The sequence below is a fragment of the Mobula birostris genome, chromosome 3 (genome assembly GCF_030028105.1).
Source record: "Mobula birostris isolate sMobBir1 chromosome 3, sMobBir1.hap1, whole genome shotgun sequence".
NCBI classification, from domain to species: domain Eukaryota; kingdom Metazoa; phylum Chordata; class Chondrichthyes; order Myliobatiformes; family Myliobatidae; genus Mobula; species Mobula birostris.
The window spans coordinates 121,945,818-121,966,205 of NC_092372.1; the positions used below are offsets into that span (position 1 = coordinate 121,945,818).

The 20,388-nt window shown below is 41.6% G+C and overlaps 1 protein-coding gene across 3 annotated transcripts in view; it reads left to right on the plus strand.

The window, feature by feature from the left end:
* LOC140195248 (GTPase NRas) overlaps positions 1-20,388 on the plus strand; it is a 61,958-nt gene that overhangs the window by 23,408 nt on the left and 18,162 nt on the right. For all 3 annotated transcript variants that reach the window (XM_072253287.1, XM_072253286.1, XM_072253288.1), the window contains exon 4: positions 6,386-6,545. In XM_072253287.1, the coding sequence (XP_072109388.1) occupies positions 6,386-6,545 (160 nt within the window). The remainder of the gene's footprint in view (positions 1-6,385; positions 6,546-20,388) is intronic.

The following is a 20,388-nucleotide window of genomic DNA, read 5'->3' on the forward strand; positions in this document are numbered from 1 at the left end:
TGCTAGCATCAAGAGCAACAAACAATTTGACTTCTGGTGCTTTGCTTCAACCCAAAACATTAACAATTCCTTTCCTCGCAATCTCGACCCCAGAGATCCTCCAGAAGATTGTTGGAAGAAATTTACAATGTTGCCGAGTTGGGTTTGATGCCCAGTGTGATGTTACAGCAAATTCATTCTGGTTTGCAAAGAAAGTGACAGTTACTTGTTAAGTTAGACTTTTTGAATCAATGCAAGAATAGCACAACGTTTAGTTTCTTGATGAACAACTTACTAGAGGACAAAACTGGGCTTGATGACTAAATTTTAAATGGAGCAGTGTATATACACTTACTTGATGAAACAGGCTTGTTAAAATATACATGAAGATGAAAGATTTGTTTGATTGAGCTTGATGGCAATTAACCAGGAGTTGGATTAGAAAATAATAAATCAAACACTACACTTTGGAAAGGAGGAAAATTGGAAATGAGAAAGCATGGCCCAGGGAGCCCTGAACAGAAATTGCTGGAACCTGTTATTAAGGGGTGAAAAAACATGAAAGGGAAATTATTTTGAACAGATTTAATGGTATTCTCTTGCAGCAACACACAATGCTGAAGGAATTCAGCTGGACAAGCAGCATCTATGAAATTGAATAAACAGGTCTGCCTAACTTGTTGAGTTCCTCCAACATTTTTGTATGTTGCTCTAGATTTTTTACATCTACAGAATCCCTTGAGTTCAGCGGGTTAAGCAGCATCTATGAAGAAAAATTGACATTTCAAGTTGAGACTTTCTTTGGGACTGGAAAGAGCGAGCCAATATAAAAAGGTTATGGGATGGGTGATCAAGAGCTGGTAGGTGATACATGAATCTAGTTGAGAGGATGATAATGGCATTTTAATATACGGGGTGGGGGGCGATTGATAAGTTTGTGGCCTAAGGTAGAAGGAGTCAATTTTAGAAAACCTAGCACGGTTATTTTTCAACATCACCCCCTCCTACATTTATGCACTTTGTCCAGCTGTCATGGAGCATATGGATCTTGGACCTCCAGAAAGTGTCCACAGCAGGGGTGATTAATAAGTTTGTGGCCTAAGGTAGAAGGAAATGAATTATACGGCTCTCATTACATGCAAATGCCGTTCAGCTCTTTGAGTGATTATGCACAAAGTTTGAAGTTAATAACTCATCAGGGGTGATTGATAAGTTCGTGGCCTAAGGCAGAAGGAGATGGCAGGGAGATTTGCGAAGGCTACTGGGGAGACTTTAAACTAGAATGGTTGGGGGGGTGGGAATCAAATTGAAGAGACCAGGAGAGAGGAGGTGAGTTCACAAATAGAGAAAGCTAGTAGACAGTGTGTGAGGGAGGATAGGCAGGTGACAGAGAAGGGGAGCGCTCAGACCGAAGGTGTAGGGGAGAAGGAAGAAAAAGATAATAAAGTTGTTTGCACCATTAGGGATAAACAGAGAGTAAGAGGTGGAGAGTTTCTTAAATGCATCTATTTTAATGCTAGGAGCATTGTAAGAAAGCTGGATGAGCTTAGAGCATGGATTGACACCAAGAAATATGATGTTGTAGCTATTAGTGAAACATGGTTGCAGGAGGGGTGTGATTGGCAACTAAATATTCCTGGATTTTGTTGCTTCAAGTGTGATAGAATGGGAGGGGCAAGAGGGAGAGGTGTTGCATTGCTTGTCAGAGAAAATATTACAGCAGTGCTTTGGCAGGATAGATTAGAGGGCTTGTCTAGGGAGGCTATTTGGGTGGAATTGAGTAATGAGAAAGGTGTAGTAACGCATAGGGGTGTATTCTAGACCACCTAATGGGGAGCGAGAATTGGAGGAGAAAATTTGTAAGGAGATAGCAGATATTTGTAGTAAGCCCAAGGTTGTGATTGTGGGAGATTTTAATTTTCCACACATAGACTGGGAAGTCCATCCTGTAAAAGGGCTGGATGGTTTGGAGTTTGTAAAATGTGGGCAGGGTAGTTTTTTTGCAGCAATACATAGAGGTACCAGCTAGAGAAGGGGCAGTGTTAGATCTCCTGTTAGGGAATGAGATAGGTCAGGTGACGGAGGTATGTGTTGGGGATCACTTAGGGTCCAGTGATCACAATGCTATTAGTTTCAATATAATTATGGAGAAGGATAGGACTGGACCCAGGGTCAAGATTTTGATTGGAGAAAGGCTAACTTTGAGGAGATGCAAAAGGATTTAGAAGGAGTGGATTGGGACAAATTGTTTAATGGGAAGGATGTAATAGAGAAATGGAGGTCATTTAAAGGTGAAATTTTGAGGGTACAGAATCTTTATGTTCCTGTTAAGTTGAAAGGAAAGGTTAAAAGTTTGAGAGAGCCATGGTTTTCAAGGGATATTGGAAACTTGGTTCAGAAAAAGGGAGAGATCTACAATAGATATAGGCAGCTTGGAGTAAATGAGGTGCTCGAGGAATATAAAGAATGTTAAAAGAATCTTAGGAAAGAAATTAGAAAAGTTAAAAGAAGATATGAAGTTGCTTTGGCAAGTAAGGTGAAAATAAATCCAAAGGGTTTCTACAGTTATATTAATAGCAAAAGGATAGTGAGGGATAAAATCAGTCCCTTAGAGAATCAGAGTGGACAGCTGTGTGTGGAGCCAAAAAAGATGGGAGAGACTTTAAACGATTTCTTTTCTTCACTATTCACTAAGGAGAAGGATATTGAATTGTGTAAGGTAAGGGAAACAAGCAGGGTAGTTATGGAGACTATGATGATTAAAGAAGAGAAAGTACTGGCACTTTTAAGGAATATAAAAGTGGATCAGTCTCCAGGTCCTGACAGGATATTCCCTAGGACCTTGAGGGAAGTTAGTGTAGAAATAGCAGGGGCCCTGACAGAAATATTTCAAATGTCATTAGAAACAGGAATGGTGCCGGAGGATTGGCGTACTGCTCATGTGGTTCCATTGTTTAAAAAGGGTTCTAAGAGTAAACCTAGCAATTATCGGCCTGTAAGTTTGACGTCAGTGGTGGGTAAATTAATGGAAAGTATTCTTAGAGATGGTATCTGGATAGACAGGGTCTGATTAGAAACAGTCAACATGGATTAGTGTGTGGAAGGTCATGTTTGGCAAATCTTATTGAATTTTTTGAGGAGGTTATTAGGAAAATTGACGAGGGTAAAGTAGTGGATGTTGTCTGTGTGGACTTCAGTAAGGCCTTTGACAAGGTTCCACATGGAAGGTTAGTTAGAAAGGTTCAATGGTTAGGTATTAATATTGAAGTAGTAAAATGGATTCAACAGTGGCTGGATGGGAGATGCCAGAGAGTAGTGGTGGATAACTGTTTGTCAGGTTGGAGGCCGGTGACTAGTGGGGTGCCTCAGGGATCTGTACTCGGTCCAGTGTTGTTTGTCATATACGTTAATGACCTGGATGATGGGGTGGTAAATTGGATTAGTAAGTGTGCAGATAATACTAAGATAGGTGGCGTTGTGGGTAATGAATTAGGTTTTCAAAGCTTGCAGAGGGATTTAGGCCAGTTAGAAGAGTGGGCTGAAAGATGGCAGATGGAGTTTAATGCTAATAAGTGTGAGGTGCTACATTTTGGTAGAACTAATCAAAATAGGACATACATGGTAAATGGTAGGGCATTGAGGAATGCAGTAGAGCAGAGGGATCTAGGAATAATGGTGCATAGTTCCCTGAAGGTGGAATCTCATGTGGATAGGCTGGTGAAGAAAGCTTTTGGTATGCTGGCCTTTATAAATCAGAGCATTGAGTATAGGAGTTGGGATGTAATGTTAAAATTGTACAAGGCATTGGTAAGGCCAAATTTGGAGTATTGTGTACTGTTCTGGTCACCGAATTATAGGAAAGATGTCAACAAAATAGAGGGAGTACAGATAAGATTTACTAGAATGTTACCTGGGTTTCAGCACCTAAGTTACAGAGAAAGGTTGAACAAGTTAGGTCTTTATTCTTTGGAGTGTAGAAGGTTGAGGGGGGACTTGATAGAGATATTTAAAATTATGAGGGGAAAGATAGAGTTGATGTGGATAGGCTTTTTTCATTGAGAGTGGGAGAGATTCAAACAAGAGGACATGAGTTGAGGGTTAAGGGGCAAAAGTTTAGGGGTAACACGAAGGGGAACTTCTTTACTCAGAGTCGTAGCTGTGTGGAACGAGCTTCCAGTAGAAGTGATAGAGGTATTTAAAAAAAAAAAAAATTGGGTAGGAATATGGACAGGAAAGGAATGGAGGGTTATGGGCTGAGTGCAGGTTGATGGGACTAGGTGAGAGTAAGCGTTCGGCACAGACTAGAAGGGCTGAGATGGCCTGTTTCTGTGCTGTAATTGTTATATGGTCGACATTTTGGGCCGAGACTCTTCATCAGGACTAGAATAAAAAGGTGAGAAGTCAGAGCAAGAGTGTGGAAGGAGGGGAGGAAGAAGTACAAGGTGGTAGGTGATGGGTGAAACCGGAAAGGGGGAGGGTTGAAGTAAAGAGCTGAAAAGTAGATTGGTGAAAGAGTTGGAGAAGAAGAAATTGATGGGAGAGGGTAGAAGATCATGAAAGAAAGGGAAGGGGGAGGAGCACCAGAGGGAGGTGATGGGCAGGTAAAGAAATAGGGTGAGAGAAGGAAATGGGGATTGGTAAAGGGGGCATCTGCAGATTTTCTCATGTTAGTACAGATTGAAGAGTCATTTGCAAGTTATCAGGAATTTATTTAATTAGGTAATTAGTGCTAGGCTTCAGGTACACTCTAATGACCGAATGAATGTGATGTATTCAAGTTACTGATGAGAAAATGAGGTGGTGTAAGGGCAGAGGCTAAAAAAACATGTCGGCAAGTTACGTCAGTGGCTGAAGTGACAATGTGAAAATCATTCACTTGGTTAGTAAATAAGGTACAGAGTATGGTACGAAACAAAAAATGATACTGAGATAGCTTGTGATAGGCAAAAATTACTCAGGGCAAGTGGTATGTTCACTTGTTTGTGAATGTTTGGAGTTTTTTCAGAGTGTTATGTATGCTCAATCATTTATTTTACTCAAAATTAAAATTGTTAAAATTAGGAGAATAACATAGAAAATTAAGTTGATGCTGAATTACAAAGAGGTCTTTTGTTTTGGTTCATTTAGGTTAGTTATTATTTGTGAAAATTAGTTTTTAAAAAAACAAGTAATACATTAACTTTAGGTTTCTACAATATTTTGGAATTAATTTTGTAGTGATTACAAATAACACTTGCTCATTCTGAGTCATTTCTTCTCATCTGTCATTTTACCAGTCAGGGTTTCTTTTCCAACCAACTTGCCCTATCACGTCACTTGATGTTCTTGTGTGTTCACAAAGTATGTGATGAATCAGCAATTCACATTTTTTTTAAACCCTATTCTTAAAGCAGAAGTCGTGGGTGCTAATAGAAGATATACTGTCAGTTGGATCATTATATAAAACACATGGATTTTTAAAGTATTAAATTTTTATTATATTGTTGGTCTAAAAGAAATTGACCTCTAGGTGTGAGCCACATTTTTGAATAATGAAATATGCTCCAGACCTGCTTTCCCTACTGATGTCCTTAACATTGGATAGTGCTCATCTCATCTGTATTACCTCAGCTAGTATGGCCCTGTATGACCACAGCCAAAATAAAGATGACCCAATTCAATGATTTAATCTTTCCATTTACACCGTTGCATATTTGGAAATTTTAGGCAGTGGGCACTGCTTTTACCTGTGTGCCTTTTCCTTTCTTGCACTCTCCTTGATATTTGTCCTTCAGCTGTTTTAGCATTGCACAGTGAAATATTTCTACTTCCATCAGTTACACAGATCTTTCACTTTCTTCCCTTCTACTAATCTGCTTGCTGTATTCTTTTAGCTAATGAGTGAACTACAACCAAATCAGCCTTGATTGTAAGGAGAGGATGAACTCAAGCTGCTGTGATGAGTCTAATTTGTTTGTGTGTTTTTCTTTAATTTGCTATAACGATTAAGGGTTGCCTAGGTAAGGCAGCTGTAATTATTATACAAGGACAAACCATTCAATTATTAGTTTAAGTGGAACTGATTCAGAGTGTGTTAATGATTCAGATAATTAGAATGTGTGATTGTATGAACCATTGAAGTTCAAAACCAAATGTGAAAAATGAACCCAGTTAATTGTATTTGACAATTGAATTCAAAAAAGCATTAAATTATTTGTACTAAATTGTGCAGTTCATTCATCTTACTATTTGTTGCCTAGCATTTATACAGTAAACTCGTAGCAAAATTGATTCCATCATCTTTTGAAGCATCTTTGGTTTCTTACTGTGCTCACCTAAGGATAGCAATTGTTTCTTAACACCTTTTGAAATGTTCACACTGATTTCTGTAACATGAACATATAATTAATTTATTTTGTTCATTTAGAGAACAAATTAAAAGAGTAAAGGATTCTGAAGATGTCCCTATGGTCTTGGTGGGAAACAAATGCGATTTACCTTCCCGAACTGTGGACACAAAACAAGCACAGGAACTGGCTAGGAGTTATGGGATACCTTTCATAGAAACTTCAGCAAAAACAAGACAGGTAAGTAGTGTGGGAGAATGTTGGAAAAACTCGTGCTTAGGTCATGGGTGAATCAAATCACTGACTACCAGAGCTTCATTGTTAACTAAGGTTGCATTGAAATACGACAAGAATACAGGGGTTTGTTGTTTGCAAGTGGGCAAGTGGAAATAAAATAATGAATTTGAGGGAATGCAAAAGTAGTTTTGGGAGTCTAAGTAGAAATCTCCTGTTCTCAGTAAATAATGGGATAGATGAGATGGTTAAGGCATTTTGATACCTATCTTTTTATTGACTAAGACAAGGATTAAAGCAGTGGAAAGATTATGCTAGAATGGTATCAAACTAATTAAACAGCCAAATTGATGTTTATAGATCCAGACATTATTGTATCAGACAATTATGGTGGATTCTAGTTAATTGGGCCAACCTTAAATCGGGGCAGTTGCTTATTTGGGACAACACTTAAAGAACAAAAACTAGTTTGGAAAATAGCTGGCATTCCCTTCGTTAATTCCCTATGCCAATTAATTGGGTCAGGAGCCTGTTGCTGAACAGTTTCCAACTAGCCTCAGTCACATGCACTTGTGTGACCACTTGCTTAGAGCAAACAGTTTTTAACTGGTGTCAGTTGTGTTACTTTGTGTTCAAAAAGCAGTGATTTTTATTACTGATAGTTGATGAGAAATGAGCTGTAAGACATTTCAGAATGGTTTTGCTCACTCTGGTTTCAAGCATGCAGACTTAGAGGTGTCAGATATGGCCGGAAGTGAAAATGAAATGATTTCACTACTTAAGTTAGGAACTACAAAGAATTTCAAGATGTCATTAATCATCTTGAGTGTAAAGTGAAAATGAAGATTTGGAAGATGCATTGTATGAAGGCAGTCTATTATCTGCATTAGGTGTCTATGCTGATTTGGTTCATTTACAGTCAATCAAAAAAACAAGGGAACATACAGGAGATTAATTCCTCTGTCAGCAACTATTAGGAACTGATACAGTTTTATAATACTATTGATGGTATTCTAATTTGTTCTGTATTTCACTTAAATACATAATTTGTTACTCAGTTTGTAGTTTCTCTTTTATGGCAAGGTAGCACCAGCAACCAAAGGCAACGTGTTGCAGACAGCTCAAAAAAAACTACAAGATAATCTCCGAGATATACTTACTCTGAACTGCAATCGATTGCAGCCTGTGATTTCCCTTTTAAGATGCGCTTTTGAGCTGCTAAATGATCTGGCATTTTTGGCGTTCCCCCGGGGGATTCAGCAAAATAGACCCTCAAGAGTGCGGGTACAGCTGGGGTGGCCATTGCAGGGGGAGTAAGCTGCATTGATGTGTGGTGGTGGAAGTCGAACTCATAGTTGGCTCCCTTACTTGGAGTAAGATTAAAGTCAAGGATGAGAGCAGAAGATGAGCTGGTGTTCAGTGCCATCATGCTATGCCTGCCCCCCAGTTTGGGAGCAGTTGTTGCCCTGAAGCCATCAGGTTCCTGAATGGCTCTGCAGCTATGGACTCGCTTTCAGGGACTCTGCAGTTCATGTTCTATATGGTTTTATTTACTTTCCCCCCCCAGTTCTATGACTTGATCAAAGCACTTCAGCACTGAACTGACTTGAGCTGTGGCCTACAACCATCAGCACTCACTTCAGTGCTGAACTGCCTCTGTGGCTATGATGTCCTGTAGTCATCGGGCTCCTGGACTGGCATCACTCGGCTCAGTGCTGAACTGCCTCTGTGGTTGTGATGTCCTGTAGCCATCGGGCTCCTGGACTGGCATCACTCGGCTCAGTGCTGAACTGCCTCTGTGGTTGTGATGTCCTGTAGCCATCGGGCTCCTGGACTGGCATCACTCGGCTCAGTGCTGAACTGCCTCTGTGGTTGTGATGTCCTGTAGCCATCGAGCTCCTGGACTGGCATCACTCAGCTCAGTGCTGAACTGCCTCTGTGGTTGTGATGTCCTGTAGCCATCGGGCTCCTGGACTGGCATCACTCGGCTCAGTGCTGAACTGCCTCTGTGGCTATGATGTCCTGTAGCCATCGGGCTCCTGGACTGGCATTACTTGGCTCAGTGCTGAACTGCCTGTATGGCTGTGGAGTCACTTTCAGAGTTAAGGTTCTGGGTGTTATTTGTTTACTCTTTTATTGTTTGCATGATTTGTTCTTTTTTCACACATTGGGTGTTTAATCTTTATTGTGTGGGCCTTTTTTAATGATTTCTTGTTGCAATTCTTTGTTTTGTGTTTACCTTCTTCTTCATACAGTATACATACTTTGATAATAAATGTACATTGAACTGTTTCCATGAAACTTCAGCTAACAGGGGCAGCTGCTTTATTGGGCCATAATATATTGGTCCCAATGTGCCCCAATTAACCAAAATCCACTGTAAATCACTAGAAGCATGCCGAGAAATAAGCATATTAGGACAAACATGTCAAAGTCTTTTGCTTAGGAGAATGAAAGGCAACCTCAGAAATGTTTAAAATGAGAGGCATAGAGGATGGTAGCAGTCTTTTCCCCAAGGTAGGGAAGACCAAAACTAGGTACGTAGTTTTAGGGTGAGAAGGGACTGGCTTAAAAGAGACCTGGCAGCCAACACAGGGTGGTGAGTATATGGAATGAACTACCAGGGGAAGTGTTTGAGGCAGGTACAATATTATCATTTTAAAAAGCACTTGGATCGGTATATGGAGGCGCAGGGCTTGGAGGTAAATGGCCAAATGCAAGAAATTGGGACTAGCTGGGTGGGCATAGTGGTTAGCATAGACTGGCTGGGTCGAAGGGCTTGTATCCGTGCTGTTTTGCTGTATGACTAGGACTCCATGTTAATGGACTGGAGAATTACAGTTATGAAAAATTTAATAAACTAGGTGTGTTTTAAAACTTGAGAAGTTGACTGGGGGAGTAGTGGGAAGGCACGCAGTATACAGAATAAGGTTGATGATCTTCTAGCTCAGCTGGAGATTGTCAAGTATTTTCACTACAGCAAAAAAAGAGCTTTGACGAGTGGCCAATCCGGATATCGGAAGTTTTGAGAGGAGGGGACTTCACTCAGATCTTTTGTCTGAGTAAAACAGGCATCAGCGGGTTACTACAGCAAAAAAGAGCTTTGACCAGTGGCCAATCTGGACATCAGACATTTTGAGAGGAGGGAACTTCAATGAGGTTCACAGCCCAAGTACAAAAGACAGCAGCGGGCCTCCACAGCTAGAGTTTGACCAGCAGCCAATCAGCATTTGGGATTGATTAGCAAAAGCAAATTAGAGAAAGGCGGGGCAAGTACAGTGGTCATCATCTGAATGGACAGTCAAAGTAGTGATTTTGAGGCTTTAGCTCTTCAGTCAGAGAAAGCAAAGGAAAGGAAAGCTCAAGATTAAGTTTTTTTTCCCCCCTTTGCTTCTTTATATCTCCTCAGCTAGGACAGTAGAGATGCCAGGTAGGATAGCTGAATGCTCCTCTTGCAGGATGTGAGAAGTTAGGGAGACCTCCAGTGTCCCTGACAACTACAATTGTGAGAAGTGCATCCAGCTGCAGTTTGTAACAATTTCTATTGAGGAGTTGGAGCTGGAACTGGATGAACTTGGGAGGGGGATAGATAAGTAGAGAGGTGGTTTCACCCAAGCTGCAGAACACAGGAGACTGGGTGATGGTCAGGAAGGGGAAAGGGATTAAGGAGCCAGTGCAGAGTGGGAGGATGTACAACCAGAAGTCATGGCCCGCGTAATGACATGGGTAGTATGAGTAACAAGTTTCTGCTTAGGGATTTCAGGGAGTTGGGTGCTAAGTCAAAGGGCAGGACCTCCAGGGCTGTGATCTCAAGACTGTGGTACCCATACCACGTGCTAGTGAGGCCAGAACTATGAAGTTATACAAATATAAATTATACAGTTTGATATGTGGCTAAGGAGTTGGCATAGGAGGGAGGGCGTTAGATTTTTGGATTATTGCACTCTTCCAGAGAAGGTGGGACCTGTACAGAAGGGACAATTTGCACCTGAACTGGAGGGGTACTAATATCCTAGTGGGAAGGTTTGTTAGTGCTGCATCGTGTGTTTTAAACTAAAGTTGTAGGGGGGTGAAAACCAGAGCGTCAGAACAGTTAGTAGGAAGGTTATGGAGATGGATGTTGCTAAGACCTAAGACAAAGTCAGGAATCAAAGGGTTGAGCATGGTGCAACTACTGTCCTGAGCTGTGTTTATTTCAATGCAAGAAGTATAAACACTGCTGAAGATGAGGTGGTTGGTTTACAAACAGACGCAATGTGTAGTGAGGAGAGGCAGTTGATAAGGCAAAATTGCAGGCAACAAGATGAGTTGCAGCATAAAAGGCGCATAAAATCGAAAAGGGTGGATACAGGTCTGAAGGTGTTGTATTGGATGCACACATTATACGGAATAAGGTAGATGAACTTGCAGTACAGTTGCAGATTGGCAGGTATGATGTTGAATCATGGCTGAAACAAGATTGTAACTGAGAGCTTAATGTCCAAGCATACACATTGTATCCAAAGACAGGCAGGAATGCAGAAGGAACACACATCAAAGTTGCTGGTGGCATGGGTGGCATTGCTCTGTTGGTAAAAAATGAAATCAAATCATTAGAAAGAGGTGATATAGGGTTGGAAGGTGTTGAATCATTGTGGATAGAGCCAAAGAACTGCAAGGGTAAAAAGACCCTGATGGGAGATGTATACAGGCTCCCAAACACTAGTAAGGATGTGGCCAACAAATTACAATGGGAGATAGAAAAGTCATGTCAAATGGCACTGTAACAATAGTCATGGGGGACTTCAATATTCAGGTAGATTGAGAAAATCAGGTTAGTGCTGGATTCCAGAAGGGGGGATTTCTAGGGTGCCTACAAAATGGCTTTTTGGAGCAACTCGTGGTTGAGCCTACTCGGGGATCAGCTACTTTGGATTACATGTGCAGCGAACCAGAATTGATTAGAGAGCTTAAGGTAAAAGAACCCTTCGAGAATTTGAGAAGGAGAGGCTAAAGTGAACTGTATCGGTTTTACAGTACAGTAAAGGGAATTTCAGAGGCATGAGAGAGGAGTTGGCCAGAGTTGATTGGGAAAGAACATTGGCGGGGATGACAGTAGACCAGCAATAGCTGGAATTTCTGGAAGCAATTCAGAAGGCACAGGACATGTACATCCCAAAGAGGAATGAAAGATGACACAGCCATGACCTACAAGAGAAGTCAAAGCCAACATAAAAGCCAAAGAGAGGGCATATAATAGAGCAAAAATTAGTGGGAAGTTTGAGGATTCGGAAGCTTTTAAAAACAAAAAGGCAACTAAAAAAAGTCATTAAGAAGGTAAAGATGGAATGCGAAAGTAAGTTAGCTAATAATATTAAAGAGGATACCACAAGTTTCTTCAGATACATGAAATGTAAAATAGAGGTGAAAGTGGATATTGGACTGCTGTAAAACAATGCTGAAGTAATGGGGGACAACGAAATGGCTGACAAACTGAGTAAGTATTTTGCCTCAGTCTTCACTGTTGAAGAGACGAGCAGTATGGTGGAAGTTCCAGGTGCCAGCGGTCGTGAAGTGTGTGAATTTACAAAACTAGAGAGAAGGTTCTTGGGAAACTGAAAGGTCTGAAGGTAGATAAGTCACCTGAACCAAAAGGTGTACACCCTAGGGTAGGGGTCCCCAACCTCTTTTGCTCTGTGGACCGGTTTAATATTGACAATATTCTTGCGGACCGGCCGACTTGGGGTGGTGGGGGGGGTAGGGTTGCCAACGAACAAGAGTAGCAGTCAAATACGTTGTGTTTACCCTAAGAAAGACTGCAATGACCATGAAGCCTTGCACGGGCACCAGTGCGCATGCGTGTACGTGCCAATTTTTTTCTACGAATCATTTTTGGCGATTCTGTTCGGGGGGGGGTGTTAATCACGACTGGAATATAGGTGATAAGTGGCTAATACACTCAATTTCGTTTCTAAAAGGGTTTATCTAACAAATTTAATATTAAACACACAGCGCATAGTTTCCCTGCATGAATATGGTGATAAGTCAATTATCGGGGATGATAGGGGAGTTTGAAGTAAGCGTTGAACGAACTTCCAGTAGAAGTGGCAGAAGCAGGTTCGATATTATCATTTAAAAAAATTGGTTAGGTATATGGACAGGAAAGGAATGGAGGGTTATGGGCTGAGTGCAGGTCGGTGGGACTAGGTGAGGGTAGCGTTCGGCACGAACTAGAAGGGCAGAGTTGGCCTGTTTCCGTGCTGTAATTGTTATATGGTTATATAAGTCACTTATAAGTCAATAGCATCATAACATTTTAAGTAACGTTTCGATATTACACACACGGAACATATTTTCCCCGTATGAACATATAAAATCATTGCAACACACCAATATCGCTGAATCAGTGGGAGCCCTGGGCTTGTTTCTCTGCAGCAAGATGGTCCTATCGAGGGGTGATGGGAGACAGCGATACTCGAAGGGGGTTCCTTGTGTCCAGTCTATTCCGCAATTTAGTTTTCGTTGCATTCATTGCAGAGATATGTTGGAAATGGAAGCAACGTTTTCAGTGCTTTCGTGGCTATCTCAGGATATTTAGCCTTGACTTTGATGCAGAATGCCAGCAGAGATGTTATGTCAAACATACTTTTCAGCCCACCGTCATTTGCAAGCTCGAGTAGTTGATCTCCTTCCCGCGCTGACATGGATGACATGCGGGTAATGACCTTGCACGCGTTCAAGCTCAACAGTGGGTGACAGGGAATGAGGAAAGGTTTCTTCGTGGCCCGGTAGCACATGCTTTGCGGCCCCGTGGTCGGGGACTGCTACCCTAGGATTTTGAAAGAGGTGGCTGAAGAGATTGTGGAGGCATTAGTATTGATCTTTCAAGAATCACTAGATTCTGGAAGGGTTCTTGTCTTGTCCATACTGCACCAATTGCCACCGCTGGGCTATAAACGTGCAGGAGCAATGTGTGGTTAAGTGCCTTGCTCAAGGACGCAACACGCTGCCTCAGCTGAGGCTCGAACTCGCGACCTTCAGTCCAATGCTTTAACCACTTGGCCAAGTGCCAACATTCTGGAACACTGGAAAATTGCAAATGACACTCCACTCTTCAAGAAAGGGGAGAGAAAGAAGAAAGGAAACTATAGGCCGGTTAATCTGACCTCAGTGATTGGGAAGGTGTTGGAATCAATTATTCAGAACGCGGTCTCAGGGTGACCTCATTGAAACCTATTAAATGGTGAAAGGCCTTGATAAAGTGAATGTGGAGAGGACGTTTCCTATGTTGGGACAGTCTTAGACCAGAGTAGAGGATGGTCCTATTAGATTAGATTCAACTTTATTGTCATTGTGCCGAGTACAGATACAAAGCCAATGAAATACATTTAGCATCTGACCAGAAATGCAAAGAATAGTGTTATTTACAAAATAACTGTGCATAAAAAAGTGCTACAGCACACAAATATAAAAGTACTGAGACAGTACAATGGAGATGAGTAACTTCTTTAGCTAGAGAGTGGTGAATCTGGACGACTTGCCATGGGTAGCTGTGGAGACAAAGTCTTTATATGGAGGTTACTAGATTCTTGATTGGTCAGGACATGAAGGGATACGGGTAGAAGGCAGGAGATTGGGACTGAGAGGAATATTGGATCAGCCATGATGAAATGGTGGAGCAGACTGGATGGGTCAAATGGCCTAATTCTGCTGCTATATCTGTGCGTCATGGCTGAGAGAATATCATCGTTCGGAGCTAACATCCAGGGATTCACATTATGATCGAAAGGACAGGCAGGTAGACAGTGGGGATGGAGTGGCTGTTTTGGTAAAATCTGAAATCAAATCCTTAGAAAGAGGTGACGTAGGATCGGAAGAAGCAGAATTCTTGTGGGTGGAGTTAAGAAACTGCAAGGGTAAAAAAAAAAACCCTGATAGGTGTTATATACCTCTAAACAGTAGCCAGAATGTTGGCTACAAATTATAAAAACAAGCATGCATGATTTGAATATGCAGGTAGGTTGGGAAAATCTAGTTGGTGCTGGATCACAAGAGAAGGAATTTGTAGAATGCGTAAAAAGGTTTTTTAGAGCAGCTTGTGGTTGAACCTACTAGGGGAATGGCAGTTCTGAAGTGGGTGTTATGTAGTGACTCAGCTTTGATTAGGGAGCTTAAGGTATAGGATTCCTTAGAGACAGTGATCATAATATAGAATTCACCTTGCAGTTTTTGAGAAGCAGAAGCTAAAATCGGATGTATCAGAATTACAGTGGAGTAAAGGGAATTACAGAGGCATGAGAGAGGCACTGGCCAAAGTTGATTGGAAGGGGATTAGTAAGATTGGCAACAGCACAACAATGGTTGGTGTTTCTGGGGGAGATTTGGAAGATGAAGAAGTATTCTCAGAGGCAACCATGACTGGTAAGGGAAGGCAAAGGCAACATAAAAGTAAGGGTATATATATAAACAAAAAGCAAAAATTAATGGGAAGGTCAATGATTGGAAGCTTTTAAAAACAAATATAAGGCAATTAGAAAAGCTCTAAAGAGAGAAAAGATGAAATATGAAGGTAAGTTAGCCAATAATATAAAAGAGGACACAAGAAGGTTTTTTAGAGATAAAAAGAGTAAAGGAGGGATGGGAATGGGTAATAGACCATGGAAAATGATGCTGGAGAACTAGTAATGGGGGACAAAGAAATGGCAGGCAAACTGAGTAAGTATTTAGCATCAGTCTTCACTCATGGAAGACTCTAGTACAGAGGTTCCCAACCTGCAGTTCATAGACCACTCTGTTACTGGTAGGGGTCCATGACATAGAAAATGGTTGGGAACCCCTTCTCTAGCAGAAGACCAGAAATGCAAGGGTGTCAGGGGGCAGAAGTGAGTATTGTTTCTATTACAAAGGAGAAGGTGCTTGGGAATCTGAAAAATCTGAAGATACGGAAGTCACCTGGACCAGATGGACTACACCCCAGGGTTCTGAAAGAGGTAGCCAAAGAGATTGTGAAGGTATTAGTAATGATCTTTCAAGAATCACTGGAATGGTTCCAGAGGACTGAAATTTGCAAATGTCACTCCACTCTTAAGATAGGAGGGGGGCAGAAGAAAGGAAATTATAGGCTGTTAGCCTGATTTTTATGGTTGAAAAGAGGTTGGAGTCTATTGTTAAGGATGAGGTTTCACGGTCCTAGAAGACATGTGATAAATAGGGCTAATCAGCATGGTTTTCTAAAGGTGAAATCTTGTCTGACAAATCTGTTGGAATTATTTGTGAAAATAACAAGCAGTATAAACAAAGGAGACAGTGGATGTTGCTTATTTGGATTTTCAGAATGTTTTTGACAAGGTGCTGCACATGAGGTTTCTGAGTAAGATAAGAACCCGCAGTGTTACAGGAAAGAGACTAGTATAGATAGAAGATTGGCTGACAGGCAGGAGGCAGAGTGGGGAAAAAAGGGGGTCTTTTCTAATTGGCTGTCAGTGATTAGTGGTGTGCCACAGGGATTGATGGTAAGGAAGGCAATCATTTCAAGAGGGCTAGAATACAAAAGGAAGGATGTAATTCTGAGGCTAAAAAGAAAATGTATTAGTCAGATCACACTTGGAGTAGTGAATGGAGTTTTGGGCCCCTTATCTAAGAAAGGAAGTGTTGGCAGTGGAGAGGGTCCAGAGGAGATTCACAAGAATGATCCCAGGAATGAAAGGGTTAACATGAGCATTTGATGGCTTTGGCCCTGTACTTGCTGGTGTTTAGTTGAATGAGTGTGGATCTCTTTGAAACCTATTGAATATTGGAAGGCCTAGATAGAGTGGTTGTGGGTGGAATCTAGGACCTGAGGGCATAATCTCAGAATGGGGAGGGGGGGGTGTCCACTTAGAGGTGAGGAGAATTTCTACAAGGTTGATAAGTCCTTGGTTAGTGCGTCAAAGGTTACTGGGAGAAAGCAGGAGAATGGGTTGAGAGGAAAATAAATCAGCCATTATGGAATAACAGTGTAGACTCGATGGGCCAAATAGCCTAATTCTGCGGCTATGTCTTATGGTCTAATGACCTATTACCTGAGCAGAAAGATCAGTAGCTAGGGGACATCAGGTTAATTTAGTTAATGGGACGTGCTGAGGGAAATTGAGATAGGGAGGGGTGGGGATCGGAACTCTGCAGCTGAAAGAGTGGTGAAGGCAGAACCCTACATGTATTTTTATTTGGATGACTCCCAGTAATGTAATCAGAAGTTGGGACATTGGTGTAACCAAAATAACTGTTGAACAGCACAGGCACAGTTGATTGAGAGCTATGTTGTGTGTTGTACATTTCTATGAATCAACTACTTGTGGGATGAAGATGTCATTTGAAGAAAGTGCAAGCAGGATGGTCTCCTCACTGGAGTTTTGAAGAATGTGAAGTGATTTTATTGCATTTTATGAGATAATTGCAACAGATGTTGAAATGGTTTCTTTTGCCTGGAGCAACAAGTCTTGGTGTCAGGATCAGAGGCTACTTAAGGACTAAGATGAACTTGTAGTGTTCTCTATCCCAGAGGGCTGCGGATGAGGGAGTTGGGTATTCATGGGCAAAACTTACTTACGGTTTAAGATGACGCTACTGAAGTTGTGCGACAGCTTACTGATAGTTCAGAAGGCAAAAAGTATGATTAACAAAACCTTTTCTGAAGTAAATTGTAGTCAACCATCACTGCAAACAATGAAGAAGCAAGCGAAGGGGAAGCTGATTTGAAGGATGAGTCATGCTGGTGTATCACAAAGCTAGAATGCAACGTGTTCAAAACGGGGTGAAGTTAGTATTGCTGTCACTGTTGGAGAGGACTCGATGTGGAAGAGTTTTGATGCCCATCCACCTAACCGAGGTTGGATCGCTCCCACGCTCCCAGCACCGAGTCAGTTTGGTGCAGTTGGGGTGTGTCGCTGCACCGGGGTCTGGCTCTAGGGCGAGGCAGTACCCAGTGCTTGGACACTGTAAACACCAGCCCAGATAGACTGGAAAGCCTTGAGTGTTAGGACCAGAGCCAAGGGTTAGGCTGATCTCACTCACTGTCCCGCGATGTCCATTCCTCCTCCAGTGTATGTCGTCTCTGAGTTCTGTGGCGTTTCTGCCTTGCTAATATGAACTGAGATTGAGGATTGAGCCTACTACTCTGGCTGCTCCGGGGAGAGGATTGAAGGACTCAATCGGTTAGCTTTTGTTTGCAAGCTGTGTGTGTTTTTCCCCTCTTTTATAATTGGGTTCTTTGGGTTTCTCGCTTTGTGGCTGCCTGTAAGCAAGCAAATCTCAAGATGTATAATTTAAATATTCTTTAATAATAAATGTACTTTTGATCTTGAATCTTAAAATCCACAGCATTTGGATTACTAAAGAATCTAGGAATATGGAGATCAGTCAGGAAAGTGAACTCAAGGTAGAGGAGCATCTATTTTCCGCATCTTGGATCCAGCTTTGAAACCTGTCCTACCTCAACATCTGTATATTACACTGCTGGTTGTATTAAACTGAACAACATTGAGATCATTTTAATATCACTAGCCATATTGATGCTATTTTAATATCACTAGCCCACCCACCTCCCACTCCATCCCTGCTACAATACAAGCTAGCCAAGAATGATAAATAAACTGTTCCTTCAGTAGTGATTTTTTTTATTAAATTCTCTTACTTGAGGTCCATGTACTGATTCCAGAATTGCAAAAAGTCTGTTTTTGTATTTGGATGTTTAGTAGCTTTTGACAGGTCAAAGTACATTAAAGCACCTTGTGTCTTTCCTCTTCTGTCTCCCTTTCAGGCTTGCTTTTTGCCAAGATTTCAAAACTGTAATTCCTTACCTACCTTTACTCAGGAATTTGCTCTTGTTTATTTCTAAAGCTAGTGTTGAAAGAGCCTAAATACTAAACCACATCTTCTTGTTATTGATAGCATCTTTATATTTCAAGATATTAAAGTTTCTCAATCATTAGGTTCTATACTAGACATCTCCAGTGCCAAGTTATTACTGAGCAAACCTGCTGGTGCAGCCTTGATTATTCTGTGCACTGGATAAGTTTGTACATGCCTGGAATGTCACTTTATTAGATTTGTAGAAACAGTGCAAACTGATACTTGTTTGCCCATTTGCGAACTCAGTACAGATTTCCCCCGCCATGCGAAGGTAGAGCGTTCCTGTGAAACGGTTCATAAGCCGGAATGTTGTAAAGTGAAGAAGCAATTACCATTTATTTATTTGTGAGCGTTCACAGACCCAAAAAATAACCTACCAAATCATGCCAAATAACACATAAAACCTGAAATAACAGTAACATATAGTAAAAGCAGAAATGATATGATAAATACACAGCCTATATAAAGTAGAAATTCTTTTCTGCAATCATTGCTGCACTGTCCACCGTAGCAAAAATCTCACGCAGGCGCTCTCAGCAGAAACACTCGGCGCAAGTGCTCTCGGCAGAAGCTCCCTCTCCAGTAACCTTTAAGCTATGAAGCTGCCAAATCATACCAAATAACACATAAAAATACACAGCCTATATAAAGTAGAAATAATGTATGTACGGTGTAGTATCACTTACCGGAATCGGGAAGACAGCGAGCACACTGATGATGGTGTGTTAGGCTGAGTCATTGGAGGTTGGGGTGGTGGGACACTGGGGTGTCATTTCATCGCCATCTGTTTCCATCAGGGCAGGCAGCTCATCTTCTTCTATGTCTGCCTGCCTCGATGTCGAAGGTCGAGGTTCGTCATCTGCTGTGGCTGATCTGGAAGGCTTGAAAAATGACAGTATGCTTGACTGCTTAGCCTCGTGCATTTTTCTATCACACAGTTCTTTGTAAGCACTCAAACCATCCTACAAATATGCTCTAAACCTATGTACCCTTTCAAAGTTAAAGTCGTACTTTTCTGCAATCATTGTTGTCAATTGCAGCGAAAATCTCACACAGTTGCTTCATGTTCAGCTCCTGGATGACTTCATTCTTCATCAGCTCTTCATCTATCAGTTCTTGGTCATGGGTTGACAAAACCTCTTCAACATCATCATCATCAACTTCCACAAGCCAAACTCACTTTATCCTTACTTCATTCACCACAATCAAAACGCTTAATTATGTCTAGTTTTACGCTAAGTGTAACACCCTTACGAGTTCTTTTAGGTTTTTCCGATACCTTAGAACTCATCTTGCTAATGGATGTTCAGAATAAATTGACATAAAGCACAGATGTTCACAGACACGTGTTTAAGCAATGCCGGCTAGAATGCAGTTCTGGGGAGGACCTTGGCTGCTCGGGGGGGCGTGCTGCCTTTTTTCGTAACAGTGAAAGCACCTTCTGTTAGCGAAAACAGGTAACTAATGTAGGTCTTTCGTAACAGCGACCGTCGTAAAGCCAATGTTGGAAAAGCGGGGGACACCTGGATTCCAGTAAGATGCTATTTGTGTTCCCCCCACCATGCCCCCACTTCATTTGTCTTCTTCCTCCTCCCTGGTAGGTGCTGACCTCTTAAGTGCTGTATGTAGTTATTAAAATTGTGGTTCAGGGAGCTGGCCTACAATGCATTAAGTACCATGGTGATATATGGGAAAATGAAGTTTGTCAAAGAATTTTTTTTAAACTACTGTACTTTTCTGGTGAGAGACCTCCTGCCCTTAAAGCTCTAGCCTACATGTGTCTTTCGACCCCCAGTAATTTGGCTTTTATCTGTCCTCTGAACCGTGCTATCAAACCATTCAGCTCATGGGAAACAGGGTGGGCAATAATCTGGTGATACCCGATCACTGAAGAGAGAGAATCTGTGGGGAGTTTTTAAATGTGAATGGACTAATTGTGTATAGTTCTTGCACCCACAAGTGTCCTGATGAAGGGTCTCGC